The sequence below is a fragment of the Heptranchias perlo genome, chromosome 4, assembly GCF_035084215.1.
Source record: "Heptranchias perlo isolate sHepPer1 chromosome 4, sHepPer1.hap1, whole genome shotgun sequence".
NCBI lineage: Eukaryota > Metazoa > Chordata > Chondrichthyes > Hexanchiformes > Hexanchidae > Heptranchias > Heptranchias perlo.
Genome location: NC_090328.1, coordinates 3,864,224 through 3,880,561, shown reverse-complemented (window position 1 = coordinate 3,880,561; position 16,338 = coordinate 3,864,224). Strand labels below are relative to the sequence as shown.

The following is a 16,338-nucleotide window of genomic DNA, read 5'->3' as shown; positions in this document are numbered from 1 at the left end:
TCACAATCAAGCTGGGATGTGCGCTGTAAGGTTAGAATAGCGCAGACTTAGTTGCAATGCTTAACATGGTGGAATAGCCAATGGATGCTCAGTGCCTAGGCTCACACATGAAGAATGGTCACTTGGGTGAGGATTTCTAGGGCTAACAGTGCATATAGAATAGCAGCTAGCAAGAGACAGCGCCTTCAGAAAAGGGTAGAAAATTGGGGAAAAACCTCCAGAAAATAATCATACCAAGGCCCAGAGTGCTGCTTTCAGCTGCTTTATACCATCCCATTTATCCAGTGCTGGTGAACGCACAGTGTAGCTCAGGTCTGGAACAATGCTCTGCAACAATGAAAATCACCTTCATTCTGATAAACATCACATACAATCTAATAACATCAAACACTGTCCCATTAAACACTCATGACAGGTACACCACGGATTAGATTCAGAGTAAAGCTCCCTCTACACTGTCCCATCAAACACTCCCAGGGCAGGTACAGCACGGGTTAGATACAGAGTAAAGCGCTCTCTAAATCTCTATGCCTGCCTCTGACCAGATGAATATTAACCCAGATTCCACAGTGCAGACCTACTCCTAAGAACACTGATAATGAAAATTAAAAGTGACGTACTGCAGCTTAAAAACAAAAATCAAAATACTGCAGACCCTGGAAATCTGAAATAAAAACAGAAAATGCTGGAAACACTCAGGTCAGGCAGCATCTTGTGGTGACAGGAAGATAGGATTAGTGTTTCAAATCAGTGGCCTGTAGTCAGTGTTCCCAGCATTTTCTGTTTGTATTACTGCAGCTTTAGTCATTCTATTAATCATTCTGAACAGTACATTCACTTAACATGTGCAATAGCTTCCTTACCTGGGCCTCCAGTAAGTGACAGCCAGTTTTATGATGCACCAACTGGCCATACAGGTGAACTGGCAGGTAAACATAGGGCCTTTGTAACCTAGAAACAGGAACATGAAAACAAATACATCAATAAATACTTGGGAGTCATGACTTAATTCTCTGCATTTAAAGCCAGATCTATGATTCTCAAACATAGTTTCAGGTTCCCGAGTCTAGTTTTCAGAGACCAATACTAGAAGAACTTGCATTTATAAAGCACCGTTTCACATTTCAGGATGTTACAAAACTCTTCACATGCAACAAATTACTTTGAGTGAAGTCACTACGCTATTTAGGTGACTGTGGTAGCCATTTTGTGCACAGCAATGAGATGAATGACCAGTTAAAGCTGACTATATTCTGTCCCAAGTTACCTCTACCATGGTTGGTTATGATTTTACACAATGTTTACTAAACACGTTGCTGACGTCTAGTGGCCGAAGATTGATACTGCAAAACTTACATTTTTACTATCCTGTTGCCAAGGCGTCTGTGAACATTCAGACTCCAGTTTAGCTCTGTATGTGGTCACACTTGATCTGCTCCAGCTTATGGCAGGTTCAGCAAGCAATTAGTAAGGCAAATGGTATGTTAGCCTTCATTCCAAGGGGGTTAGAGTATAAAGGTCAGGAAGTCTTGCTGCAATTACCTAGGGCTCTGGTGAGACCACACATGGAGTACTATGTACACTTTTTGTCTCCTTATTTAAGGAAGGATATACTTGTCTTAGAGGGGGGTGCAACAAAGGTTCACTAGATTGATTACTGGGACGAGAGAGTTGTCCTATGAGGAGAGATTGAGTAGAATGTGTCTATAATCTCTGGAGTTTAGAAGAATGAGAAGTGATCTCACTGAAACGTATTAAATTCTGAGAGGGCTTGACCGGGTAGATGCTGAGAGGCTGTTTCTCCTGGCTGGAGAGTCTAGAACTAGAGGTCATAATCTCAGGAAAAGGGATCAGCCATTTAGGACCGAGATGAGGAAAAATTTCTTCACTCAGAGGGTTGTCAATCTTTGGAATTCTCTAGAGAGAGGGCTGTGGATGCTCAGTCGTTGAGTATATTCAAGGCTGAGATCGATAGATTTTTGGACACTAAGGGAATCAAGGGATATGGGGATAGGGCGGGAAAGTGGAGATGAGGTCGAAGATCAGCCTTGATCTTATTGAATGGCGGAGCAGGCTCGTGGGGCTGTATGGCCTACTCCTGCTCCTATTTCTTATGTTCTCAATGGTCACACTCGTGTTGTGAACCACAGTTGCAATGCTAAGAAATTTGTTGGCAATACAGAGAGGAATCCTGTTACTCACTAATTCGTTAGCAGGTCAGCAAACTCCACACTAACAGGGACACACAGACAGCAGCACAGCAAGCAATCCAAAACCTACTAGATTATTACTACAGATAATCTGCACACTATTAGTACACAACAGTACATTTATGTTATCCTGTGGAATTTGACAGCCTGCACTGGTAAGTGTCCTGAATTTATTCATTGGTGCCCAGGCCACTTAGTTAGCACAGAGTGTGGTAATATAGTCACCCTGGCAGTTTACATTTCTGATCCAGCACCGAACTGTAGAAGTCTTCCCTTCCTCCTACAATCTACAGGGTCTTAAAACCAAAACTTATCACCTAACCACGACTCCTTGATTTACCTCCTCTTCTCTCCTATTCTTTTCACACTGTGGTGATGCTGTGCAACATGGTTTAAGCCTCTCCATCTAAGCTTCTCAATTTCATTTCAAAAATTACAACTTTACTTTTCAGTTCTCCCTGTTATAAAACTAGAGAATCAGGTCTCTATACGAATGCTGTAAGGCAAAATCCCAATCTTTGAAAGGGATTAAAGCAGCTCAACAGTGGAGCTAAGTGCATACAGCAACTACTTAATAAATGAAAGATAATAGCAGCTCTCCCATTCTGACCTCTGGTTACTGCGACGCACATAGTTCTCTCCATCAGCTGGTTTGCGGTATGTAGTTAGTGCCTCATTCAGTTGTTCTTCGATCAGATCCACATATTTCAAGTTGTACTCCTGAAAGCAAACACAATGCTGTTTACAATGTTGACGCATCGCTCTGTAATCTACTGATCTCTTGTTCATTTATAGATCTCTCCATATATCGGGAATGCTGCAGAGCACTGCACCATGATGTGACAGGACACAGGTCTAAGCTCAACATGATAAGCTTGCAATTTCCAATGTGCCAGCCCAGACAGTTGCAGTAAAAGCACCACAGCAAGCAGGCCAACTGAGCTGACCGTTTTAAAGGGACTATACATCAACTCCAGCCCTTTTACTTGCTGTTTGGATTGCACATCTGGTGAGCAGCCCTTGCTGTAATGGCACGCAGGTAACTCTGCAGTGCAATTTGGTGTCAGCTCCTGTACGTACACAAACTATCTACATTTGCAGAATTAAAGAAAGAACTTGCATTTCTATAGCGCCTTTCATGACCTCAGGATGTCCCAAGCTCTATACAGCCACTTTAGAATAGTAGTCACTGTTGTGATATATAGAAACATAGAAAATAGGAGCAAGAATAGGCCATTCGGCCCTTCGGGCCTGCTCTGCCATTCAGAATGATCATGGCTAATCGTCTAACTCAGTACCCTGTTCCCGCCTTTTTCCCCATATCCCTTGATCCCTTTAGCATTAAGAAACATATCTATCTCCTTCTTGAATACATCTAATGACTTGGCCTCCACAGCCTTCTGTGGTAGAGAATGCCACGGGTTCACCACCCTCTGAGTGAAGAAATTTCTCCTCATCTCAGTTCTAAATGGCATACCCCGTATCCTGAGACTAGGAAGGTAGGAAACACCTCAGTTCAATTGCTCACAGCAAGGTCCCACAAACAGCAATGAGATAATGACCAGAAAATCTGTTTTTAGGTGTTGCTGAGGGATAAATATTGGCCAGGACACCGGGGAGAAGGCTGGTGGAAGCAGATTCAATAGTAACTTTCAAAAGGGAATTGGATAAATACTTGAAGGGAAAAAATTTACAGGGCGATGGAGAAAGAGCAGGGGAATGGGCCAAATTGGATAGCTCTTTCAAGGAGCCGGCACAGGCATGATGGGCCGAATGGCCTCCGCCTATGTTTTACCTACTATGATACCATGAACTCCCCTGCTCTTCTTCGAAATAGTGCCAAGGGATCTTTCACATCCACCCGAGTGAGCAGACAGGGCCTCGGTTAACATCACACCTGAAAGACAGCACCTCCGACAGTGCAGCACTGAAATGTCAGCCTGGATTACGTTACATCGAATAACATCAAAACTACAGCACAGAAACAAGCCATCGGCCCAACTGGACAATGCTGGCATTTATGCTCCACATGAGTATCCTCCCTCTCTACTTCATCTATTCCTTTCTCCCTCATCTGCTTATCCAGCCTCCTCTTAAATGTATCAATGCTATTTGCCTCAACTACTCCTTGTGGCAGCATGTTCCACATTCTTACCACTCTCTGGGTATAGAAGTTTCTCTTGAATTATTAGTGGATTTATTAGTGACTATTTTATACTTATGACCACTAGTTTTGAACTCCCCCACAGTGGAAACACTTTCTCTATGTCTACCCTATCAAACCCTTTCATAATCTTAAAGATCGCTATCAGGTCACCCCTCAGTCTTCTCTCTACTAGAGCAAAGAGCCCCAGCCTGTTCAGCCTTTCCTGATAAGGATATCCTCTTAGTTCTAGTATCATCCACTTGAATCTTCTTTGCACCCTCTCTAATGCCTCTACATCCTTCCCATAGTATAGAGAACAGAATTGTGCACAGTACTCCAAGTGTAGTCTAACCAAGGTTCCATAAAAGTTTAATACAACTTCTCTGCTTTTCTATTCTATCCCTTAGAAATGAACCCCAGCGCTTGATTTGCCTTTTTTATGGCCTTGTTAACCTGAATCGCTCCTTTCAGTGATTTGTGTGTCTGTACCCCCAGATCCCTTTGGTCCTCTAGCCCATTTAGTCTCTTATTATTCAAGCAGTATGTGGCCTCCTTATTCTTCCTACCAAAATGCAACACCTCACACTTATCTACATTGAAATTCATTTGCCAATACCACACCCATTCTGCAAGTTTATTAATTCCTCTCGCATTTCTCCTTTGATTAACCACTACCCCCCAATTTGGAGTCGTCCACAAATTTTGAAATTGTACTTCTGATTCCCAAATCCAATCAGTCAATATAAATTGTGAACAGTGGTCCCAGCACTGATCCCTGTGGAACACCACTTCCCACCTTTTGCCAGTCTGAATAGCTACCCTTAACCCCTACTTTCTGTTTTCTGTTTCACAGCCAACTTGCTATCCATTCTGCAACATGTCCCCTGACTCCACATACTCTGACCTTAGTCATGAGTCTACAATGCAGTATCTTATCAAGGGCCTTTTGAAAATCCAAATATATTATGTCTACTACATTACCCACTTCAATTCATGTTGACTATTCGTTATCTAGATGTTTTTCTATTACATCTTTGAGTGAAGATTCCATTATCTTTCCTACCATCGACATTATGTCTACTACATTACCCACTTCAATTCATGTTGACTATTCGTTATCTAGATGTTTTTCTATTACATCTTTGAGTGAAGATTCCATTATCTTTCCTACCATCGACATTAAGCTCATTGGCCTATAGTTCCCTGGAGTTGTTCTATCTCCCTTTGTAAATATGGGAACATTAGCTGTCCACCAGTCCTCTGGCACTATTCCCTTTTCTAATTAATTTTTTTATATATCTGTAATAGTGCCTGTTATCTCCTCCCTAACTTTTTAATATTTGCAAGAGCAAAGAGCCCCAGCCTGTTCAGCCTTTCCTGATAAGGATATCCTCTTAGTTCTAGTATCATCCACTTGAATCTTCTGTGCACCCTCTCTAATGCCTCTACATCCTTCCCATAGTATGGAGAACAGAATTGTGCACAGTACTCCAAGTGTAGTCTAACCAAGGTTCCATAAAAGTTTAATATAACTTCTCTGCTTTTCTATTCTATCCCTTAGCAATTCAACCAGACCAGGGGTTTTATAAGAACATAAGAAATAGGAGCAGGGGTAGGCCAATCGGCCCCTCGAGCCTGCTCCGCCATTCAATAAGATCATGGCTGATCTGATCCTAACCTCAAATCTAAATTCATGTCCAATCTCCTGCCCGCTCCCCGTAACCCCTAATTCCCTTTACTTCGAGGAAACTGTCTATTTCTGTTTTAAATTTATTTAATGATGTAGCTTCCACAGCTTCCTGGGGCAGCAAATTCCACAGACCCACCACCCTCTGAGTGAAGAAGTTTCTCCTCATCTCAGTTTTGAAAGAGCAGCCCCTTATTCTAAGATTATGCCCCCTAGTTCTAGTTTCACCCATCCTTGGGAACATCCTTACCACATCCACCCGATCAAGCCCCTTCACAATCTTATATGTTTCAATAAGATCGCCTCTCATTCTTCTGAACTCCAATGAGTAGAGTCCCAATCTACTCAACCTCTCCTCATATGTCCGCCCCCTCATCCTCGGGATTAACCGAGTGAACCTTCTTTGTACTGCCTCGAGAGCAAGTATGTCTTTTCTTAAGTATGGACACCAAAACTGTTTGCAGTATTCCAAGTGCGGTCTCACCAATACCTTATATAACTGCAGCAATACCTCCTTGTTTTTATATTCTATCCCCCTAGCAATAAAAGCCAACATTCCGTTGGCCTTCTTGATCACCTGCTGCACCTGCATACTAACTTTTTGATTTTCTTGCACTAGGACCCCCAGGTCCCTTTGTACTGCAGTACTTTCCAGTTTCACGCCATTAAGATAATAACTTGCTCTCTGATTTTTCCTGCCAAAGTGCATAACCTCACATTTTCCAATATTGTATTGCAAATCCTCTCTAAGTTTGATTAGTTTATCAATTAACTCCCCCCTTTCTATTGTAAATGTTTTTATATCTTTTTTGATTTCTTCTTCTAATGTTATGCCCACCTTGTTAGTTTCCCTGGTAAATACCGAGGCAAAGTAGCTATTCAATATTTCTGCCATTTCGCTGTCATTACCTGTGAGTTTACCTTGTGAACATAGGAATATAGGACCAGGAGTTCGCCATTTAGCCCCTCGAGCCTGTTCCATCATTCAATGAGATCATGGCTGATCTGTGACCTAACTCCATATACCTGCTGTAGCTCCATATCCCTTAACATCTTTGGTTAACAAAAATCTGTCAATCTCAGATTTAAAATTAACAACTTAGCTAGCATCAACTGCCGTTTGCAGAAGAGAGTTACAAACTTCTACCACCCTTTGCATGTACAAGTGTTTCCTGAAAGTCCTGGCTCTAATTTTTAGGCAATGTCCCCCAGTCCTAGACTCCCCAACCAGTGGAAATAGTTTCTCTCTTACTGTCCCTTAGTGGCCCTATCTTGATCTTACTTTTGTTATTAATGTGTCTGCAGAATACTTTACCATTTCTTTTTATATTCCTTGACAATTTAATTCCGTAGTTCCTCTTTGCTTTCCTAATTGTTTTTTTGACTTCTTTCCTAACCTCTTCATATTCCATTTTGTCATCCTCTCCTTTATTGTCTATGTACTTAGTGTATGCCTTTTTCTTTAGTTTCAATTTTACCCTTACTCTTCACTCCCAAGTCTCTGGAATGAGACTTGAACCCAGAATCTTCTGACTCAGAGGTGAGAGTGCTACCACTGAGCAACAGCTGAATTGGTGGTGGGTGTCCAAATAATAGGGAACATTTAAACCAAATACAAAGGGATCTGGATAAGATTGAAATGTAGGCTAATTGTGGATAATATACTTAAAGCAGACAAGTGCAAGATAATGAACATAGGAACAGGAGTAGGCCATTCAGCCCCTCGTGCCTGCTCCGTCATTTGATAAGATCATGGCTGATCTGTGATCTAACTCCATATACCTGCCTTTGGCCCATATCCCTTAATAATGAGAACTTAACTGGACCAGCCTCATGAATACTGTGGCTACAAGAGCAGGTCAGAGGCTGGGTATTCTGTGGCGAGTGACTCACCTGACTCCCCAAAGCCTTTCCACCACAAATCAGGAGTGTGATGGAATACTCTCCAATTACCCGGATGAGTGCAGCTCCAACAACACTCAAGAAGCTCGACACCATCCAGGACAAAGCAGCCAACTTGACTGGCACCCCATCCACCACCTTAAACATTCACTCCCTCCACCACCGGCGCACCACAGCTGCAGCATGTACCATCTACAAAATGCGCTGCAGCAACTTGCCATGGCTTCTTCGACAGCACCTCCCAAATCCGCGACCTCTACCACCTAGAAGGACAAGGGCAGCAGGCACATGGGAACCCCACCACCTGCACGTTCCCCTCCAAGTCACACAGCATCTCGACTTGGAAACATTTCGCTGTTCCTTCATCGTCGCTGGGTCAAAATCCTGGAACTCCCTACTAAACAGCACTGTGGGAGAACCTTCACCACACGGACTGCAGCGGTTCAAGGCAGCGGCTCACCACCACCTTCTCAAGGGCAATTATGGATGGGCAATAAATGTTGGCCTTGTCAGCGACACCCACATCCCATGAGTGAATTTTTAAAAATGACAGAAGGGGAACGAACAATGGGAACATAAACTAAATGAATCTAGGTTACGGTAAACAACACAACACAGGAGAGGAATCTGAGGACATTGGCGAATTGGCTGGTGAAATCAACAGTGCAGTGTTTAGCAGTAGTGAGGAAAGTTTACAAGATCTTGAGCTGTATTGCCAGAAGGATAGAGCACAGATTCCAAGGGATGATACTGAGTCTGTGCAAGGCACTGGCATCTGGAATACTAGATCAGTCTGGCCACCACTACAGCAGAGACATCCAGGCATTGGATGCAATGCAGAAGATGGCAACCAAATTGATATTTAGCTTAAAGCATCTGATCTATGAGGAGACGGTGAAGAAACTGGAATTGTTTACTCGGGTAGAGGATCAGAGAAGAGTTTATCCAAGCGTTCAAGATCTTAAGGGAATAAATTGAACCTCGATAGAACATAAGAACATAAGGAATAGGAGCTGGAGTAGGCCATCTGGCCTCTCGAGCCTGCTCCGCCATTCAACAAGACCATGGCTGATCTTCTACCTCAATGTTATTTTTCTGCACCATCCCCATATCCCTTGATGCCTTTAATAACTAGAAATCTATCGATCTCTGTTTTGAATGTACTCAATGACTGAGCCTCCACAGCCCTCTGGGTGAAGAAATTTCTCCTCATCTCAGTCCTAAATAGCCTACCCCTTATTCTGAGACTGTGACCCTGGTTCTAGACTCAACATCCTCCTTGCATCTACCCTGCAGAGCCCTGTAAGAATTTAGTATGTTTCAATGAGATCATCTCATTCTTCTAAACTCTAGAGAATACAGGCCTAGTCTACTCAATCTCTCCTCATAAGACAATCCCACCATCCCAGGAATCAGTCTGGTGAACCTTCGTTACACTCCTTCTATGGCAAGTATATCCTTTCTTAGGAAAGGAGACCAAAATTGTACACAATACTCCAGGTGCAGTCTCACCAAGGCCCTATATAATTGCAGTAATACATCTTTACTCCTGTACTCAAATCCTTTTGTAATAAAGGCCAACATTTGCCTTCCTAATTGCTTGCTGCACCTGCATGTTAGCTTTCAGTGACTCATGTACAAGGACACCCAGGTCCCTTTAAACATCAACATTTCCCAATCTCTAACCATTTAAAAAATACTTTGAATTTCTGTTTTTCCTACCAAAATGGATAACTTCATATTTTTCCACATTATATTCCAACTGCCATGTTCTTGCCCACTCACTTAGCCTGTCTATAACCCCTTGAAGCCTCTCTGCATCTTCCTCACAACCCCACCTAGTTTTGTGTCATCAGCAAACTTGGAAATATTACATTTAGTCCCCTCATCCAAATCATTGATCTAGATTGTGAATAGCTGGGGCCAAAGCACCGATCCCTGCGGTACCCCACTAGTCACAGTCTGCCAACCTGAAAAAGACCAGTTTATTCCTATTCTCTGTTTTCTGTCTGTTAACCAATTCTCAATCCATTCCAGTATATTACCCCCAATTCCATGTGCTCTAACTTTGTTCACCAACCTCCTGTGTGGGACCTTATCGAAAGCCTTCTGAAAATCCAAATACACCACATCCACTGGTTCCCCCTTAACTATTCTACTAGTTACATCCACAAAGAACTCCAATAGGTTTGTCAAACATGATTTCCCTTTCATAAATCTATGTTGACTCTGCCAAATCCTATTATTATTTTCTAAGTGTCCTGTTATCATATCCTTTATAATAGATTCTAGCATTTTCCCTACTAATGACGTCAGGCTAACAGGTCTGCAGTTCCCTGTTTTCTCTCTCCCTCCTTTCTTAAATAGTGGGGTTACATTTGCTACCCTCCAATCTGCAGGAACCGTACCAGAATCTATAGAATTTTGGAAGATGACAACCAATGCATCCATTATCTCTATAGCCACCTCTTTCAAAACCCTGGGAAGTAGATCATCAGGTCCTTGGGATTTATTGACTTTCAGTCCCATTAATTTCTCTAGTACTATTTTTTTTACTAATACTAATTTCTTTCAGTTTCTCATTCTCGCCAGATCCTTGGTTCTCTAGTATTTCTGGGAGGTTTTTTGTGTCTTCTTCCATGAAGACAGACACACAGGCCCCGATATTACCAGGGAAGCTGGATGGCAGCAGGGGGGGCGACTGGGCGCATGGGTGACCCGCCCAGTAAAATCTGTCCATTCCTCATGCGATCCCGGGTAAATTGGAGCCACTTAACATGGTTTCCGGGTTTCCCGTCGGAAACTGCGCAGCGGGCGGACTGCGTACCCGCCTCACAGACTATCAGCTGGAGGAGCCCTATTTAAAGGGGCAATCCTCCAATGCTGCTCCTAGAGCAAACACCCAAAATTACAGAATGGAGCAGCCCAGGGGAAAGGCTGCTCCTAGATTCAGTGATGCCTCATTCCAGGTGCTACTGGATGGGGTGAGAAGGAGGAGGGATATATTCTACCCGGCGGACAGAAGGAAGTGGCCTGCCTCTGCCACCACGAAGGCCTGGCTCGAGGTGGCAGAGGAGGTCACCATCAGCCTCATCCTTTCCCGCACCTGGATCCAGTGCAGGAAGCGCTTCAATGCCCTAAGTAGGTCAGCCAAAGTGAGTACACTTACTCATTCTCCTACACTCAGTCTTCCACATCACCGCCCCACCCCACAACTCATTCTGTACTGCCAACACAACTCTATCACATCATTCCTCACGCCCACTCAAAGCTCATCCTCAACTTACCTGCACTTACTCACCACTTCCTCACCTCCCCAGTACTCATCCCACCACTACCACTCAACCCAATCCTCATATAATGGCAGGGCACTGTGTCATACTCACCCTCTGATGCATCTCTTTCACGGTCAGCCTCACCCAAACCAACGCATTCAGCGGTTGGCCACGTCACCGTCACTCACTCATGCCTCACTACTTTCTCCTCTTATAGAAGAGAGCCCAGAATGCACGGGAGAGGGCAAGGACCTGTGGGGGGCCACAACATCTAGTCGTCCTCACAGACGCGGAGCAGGAGGCACTGGAACTGAGCCGCACCCTCAAGTGCCTGTCCGTCGGGGACGCCAAGACCGGCACCCGACAATTGGCTGGTGACAGAACTTTAACATTCAGCACACATAATAGCAATTGATGTTAACATGCCTTGCCATCTTCAGCACCTCAGCATCTGTCATCATGCTTAATATTGCCTTCTGTTGTCTTACAGGGCCTTCAGCGACCGCCGTAACGGCGGAGGGCGATTCCTCAGAGGACCTGCCGGCCTCTGAGGGGGCAACGTCATAGCTGAGCGAGCCATCCACCAGCGCAGATACACACACCTTGGTGGGTCCCCGTCCTCAGTTAGTTGGGGTCGCACATGGTGAGTCACCACACGTGAGCATGAGCAGACAATGGTGGCAGGGGCAGCTGTGGAGAGTCCGCGTTGGTGGGAGCACTCTTCTCCAGGCTCTGCTCAGCTGGACACAGATGCTGAACCCTGGGGGTCATCCATGAAAAGGAGAATGATCGAGGGGCAGCAGCACATTTGCAAGGTGCTGGAACAGGTGCCATACACACTCTCCTCAATTGCACAGAGGATGGAGGAGTCCAACTCCTGCATGAGTGGAATGGCGGCAGAGGTAAGGGAGGGCTGGTGCGGCCGCTGCTCTGTCCAGGTGGTGAGGACTGGACTCTTCACACTGTCTGATGGTTAGGAGAACCATTCACATATCAGTGACTCCCTGGCCTCGCGAGCAGCCAGGTGAGCCGCTGTTCCGCCCATGAGTTGCTCCTCCTCCTCAATATGGGTGGCAGATGTGGATGGGGCCTCCTCCAGCGGCACCCCTCTCTGTTGTGCCATGTTGTGCAGGGCACAACACACGACTATAATGCGTCCCACTCTGTCTGGTGCGTATTGAAGCGCCCCCCCCACCCCAGAACGATCAAGGCACCTGAAGCGCATCTTGAGCAGCCCTAAGGCATGCTCAATTGTAGACCTAGTAGCGATGTGGCTGTCGTTATATCGACGCTGTTGCTCGGTAGTGGGGCTCCTCAGAGGTGTCATGAGCCATGTGTGCAGGGGGTATCCCTTGTCCCCGAGGAGCCAGCCCTTATGGGTGTTTGGTGCGTGGAAGAGGGGCAGGCTGTTGGACTCCCGGAGGATGATGGAATCATGGCAGCTGCCAGGGTGCCTGGCGCACACGTGAAGGAATCTCTTGCGGTGGTCACAGATGAGCTGAATGTTGATGGAGTGATAGCCCTTCCTGTTGATGAACAGTCCTGGCTCATGTGGAGGTGCTCATATTGCTATATGGGTGCAATCGATTACACCCTGCACCCATGGGAAGCCAGCCACAGTGTAGAATTCCACTGCCCTCTCCGTCCGGCTGAGGTCATCCATGGGGAAGTTGATGTAGTGCGAGGCCCTGCGAAACAAGCCGTCGGTGACCTGTCTTATGCACTTGTGTGCAGACGACTGAGACACCCCGCCGATGTTCCCGGTGGCACCCTGGAATGATCCGGAGGCGAAGAAGTTGAGGGCAGTGGTGACTTTGACAGCGACAGGTAAGGAGATGCTGCTTGGGCCAGCCGGGAGCAGCACAGCATGAAGGAGGCTGTAGATGTCCGCGACTACCTGGCAACTGACTCTGAACCTCTATATGCACTGCTCCTCAGAGAGGTCCAGGAAGCTGAGCCTCGGTCTGTAGACCCTGTTGCGAGGGTAGTGCCTCCTGCGATGTCGTGCTCTCTGTTGTTGCCCTCCGTGCTGTTGTGCAGGTGCCTGTGGCACAGCACTGTGTTGTGGAGCTCCACATGGCGGAGGTGGACGGCGTGCCTGGTGATGTTGCTTGTCCTTGGATGAAGTGATGAATGCAGCCATGGCGTCCCCCCCATCCCGACGGTGAGAGTTTAAGGGGGTCCGCAAAGTAGGTAAATGTGTTTGCACATCAGAGTTTTGGGTATAAATTAAGAATTTTGAATGGAAACACAAAGGTCCTGCAGCCAAAACTTTGTCTGAAGTGACAGAGTGCCCTGCTGCAATAAATGAGGTTTTCCCCCCACCTGTCAAATATTCCTTTGCATCTTCCACTGGCTGAAACAAGTCTGCTACAACTGGAAGTGTTTCCCACAGCACGGGAAACATGCTGACGATCCTTCAAAATTGCACCCCTGCCAAAATCTCCACTCAATGACGTCTCTCAAGTACCTCAACTATCTCTCAAACTATGTAAATGATCATCCCACCGCCTTTAATTGCCGGTGGGAGTCCTGCATTCGGGAGATGCGCGCGCACCCGAACGCATCACTGAAGAACCCGGAAGTCAATGGGTTGGAGTCGGGCTCCGAACCCGCTCCGGGATTCCGCCATTTTACGAGTCTCCCCGCCTCCAATGCGCCCGTTCCGCCATCTGAAAATCGGCCCCAAAGTATATATTTAATTTCTCTGCCATTTCCTTGTAAGGGACCCACATTTGCCTTCGCCAGTCTTTTCCTTTTTACATACCTATAGAAGCTTTTACAATCTGTTTTTATGTTTCTCAGTAGTTTACTCTCATTCTATTTTCTTTATCACCGATAGCATGTTTGAGATCGGCATACACACTCCAACCAGAGGACATGGGCTCAAGCTCAGAGAAGGGAAGTTTTCCACAGTTTAGGTTTAACTATGCAGAGGGTGGTGAACATGAGGAATGGACTGCTCAGTTTTGTTGCTGTACTTTCCTATGTACACATGAACCAGGAGTGAATCAATCCCTTTTACCCACTGTGTACTGTACCTGTACAGGGACTGACATTGGAACACATGTACAGTACCAGATGGGTGTGAATTGTTCCCTTTTAGCCACTGCACTTACTGCATATATACAGGAGCTGACACTGAGACACACACCAACAGTACAATATCAAATGGCAGCAAATCGCTCCCTTTTAGTCCAGTTATATGGCAATAGATTTTATTGGAAATGACTCACTGAAACACTTACTTTATAGTCTAAGTTTTGGTCATCGTGTTGTCACTACACTCACCGTTTGCCATTTCTCCAACTGTTTGGTTACATAACCCCTCTCATTCAGGTAGGAGAACCCCTTTGGAATGGACAAAAATCTGGAAAAAAAAACAAATAAGTTCCTTCCAGAATCCCGGTCAGCAACCTGGTAAAATGTGGGGCCAACCCAGAGTGTGCCACAACCAGGGAATTAAACCTACAGTGGGGGTGGGGGGCTGTTGAGGCAGATTCAATCGTGGCTTTCAAAAGGGAACTGGATAAGTACTTGAAAGGAAAAAATTTGCAGGGCTACGGGGATAGGGCGGGGGAGTGGGACTAGCTGGATTGCTCTTGCATAGAGCCGGCACGGACTCAATGGGTTGAATGGCCTCCTTCCGTGCTGTAGCCATTCTAAGATTCTATCTATCTACAAACACTGCTGGCCTTTTTTTTTTTGAGGTGAAGACTCCTCTTTGCCACCACAAGACACAGACCAGGCAGAGTGTCTCCTGTGATTCCCCTCCACTGCTGGGAGATTCTGCAGCCTCTATTCAATGCAGCTTAAATGTCAAGGTTGGGACTCATGCCTGCCTCACTAAGTGGCACAGTGTATTAGTGCTGTTGACCCAAGCTCCACTTTTTTTAGGGTACTTTGTGCCTCCCTGTTTCTCACATGATCCTCGGCTAGTAAAACCCTGAACCCACCTGCTGTCGAGCTCCATGTAAGCCTAGCCAGCAGGGGGTAGCTGAACTGGGAGGGAGGGCAGAGGACTCTCCATTTGCTTTTCCATTCCTGTAATGGAGCAATTAACCACAGAGCGAGACCAAGGAGACGGGGAGAACACGAGAAGTAAAGGAGGAAATGAGCACAGAAAGTCCAGATTACAGAGGGGGCGGGGAGAGAGGATGGAAGAGGAATGAAGGGAGAGAAAGGGAGAAAAAAACAGAATAAAATATGGACGGATGGAGGGGAAGGGGAGCAGGTGTGGGAAAAGGACAAGCAGAGAAAGACTGGAGTCAATGTAAAAGGAAGTGAGTTTAATGGGACAGGAGCAAGCAGACCTTTATTTGCCATTAACAAGACTGAAGCCAACCTGGTCCAGACTATGTGTCCTGCTAGAATATCAGACTGTCAGCTAGCAGAGGATGTAGCATGGATGAGACTCAGACTGTTGAAGAATAGTACTCACCGGAGAAGCAGCAGTAAGCCTTTGTCTCCAAGATGGGTCAAAGCTGGTTTCATCTGGATCAGTGCATGAAGGTTAGCCTAGAACAGCAGTAAGAAAATGACAAGTAGAAAGACTTGCATTTATATAGCACTTTTCACAACCTCAGGTCATCCCAAAGCGCTTTACAGCCAATGAAACATTTTTAAGTGTAGTCACTGTTGTAATGTAGGAAACGTGGCAGCCAATTGCACACAGCAAGATCCCACAAACAGCAATTTGATAATGACCAGACAATCTGTTTTTAGTGATGTTGGTTGAGGGATAAATATTGGCCAGGACACCAGGGAGAATTCCCCAGCTCTTCTTTGAAATTGTGCTGTGGAATCTTTTACATCCACCTAAGAGGGCAGACGGGGCCTTGGTTTAACATTTCATCTGAAAGATGGCACCTCTGACAGTGCAGCACTTCCTCAGTACTGCACTGGAATGTCAGCCTAGATTTTGTTCTCAAGTCTTTGGAATGGGACTTGAACCCATAACCTTGTGACTCAAAAGGTGACAGTGCTACCCACTGAGCCACAGCTGATAGATCAAAACAACAGCACAGAGAAAAGAATGGAACTTGCATTCCAGCTATACAATCTGGGTGGACAGGTTGGGATAGACATCCCCAGTGGACAGCTCCCGCTCTCCAGGAT

The 16,338-nt window shown here is 45.6% G+C and overlaps 1 protein-coding gene across 3 annotated transcripts in view; it reads right to left on the bottom strand.

Annotated features, from left to right (window-relative positions):
• Window positions 1–16,338, bottom strand: part of rictora (RPTOR independent companion of MTOR, complex 2 a) — a 302,106-nt gene that overhangs the window by 44,733 nt on the left and 241,035 nt on the right. For all 3 annotated transcript variants that reach the window (XM_067982377.1, XM_067982379.1, XM_067982378.1), the window contains exons 24-28: window positions 15,662–15,738; window positions 14,512–14,590; window positions 2,821–2,930; window positions 864–951; window positions 235–327 (exon numbers count right to left, since the gene is read on the bottom strand). In XM_067982377.1, the coding sequence (XP_067838478.1) occupies window positions 235–327; window positions 864–951; window positions 2,821–2,930; window positions 14,512–14,590; window positions 15,662–15,738 (447 nt within the window). The remainder of the gene's footprint in view (window positions 1–234; window positions 328–863; window positions 952–2,820; window positions 2,931–14,511; window positions 14,591–15,661; window positions 15,739–16,338) is intronic.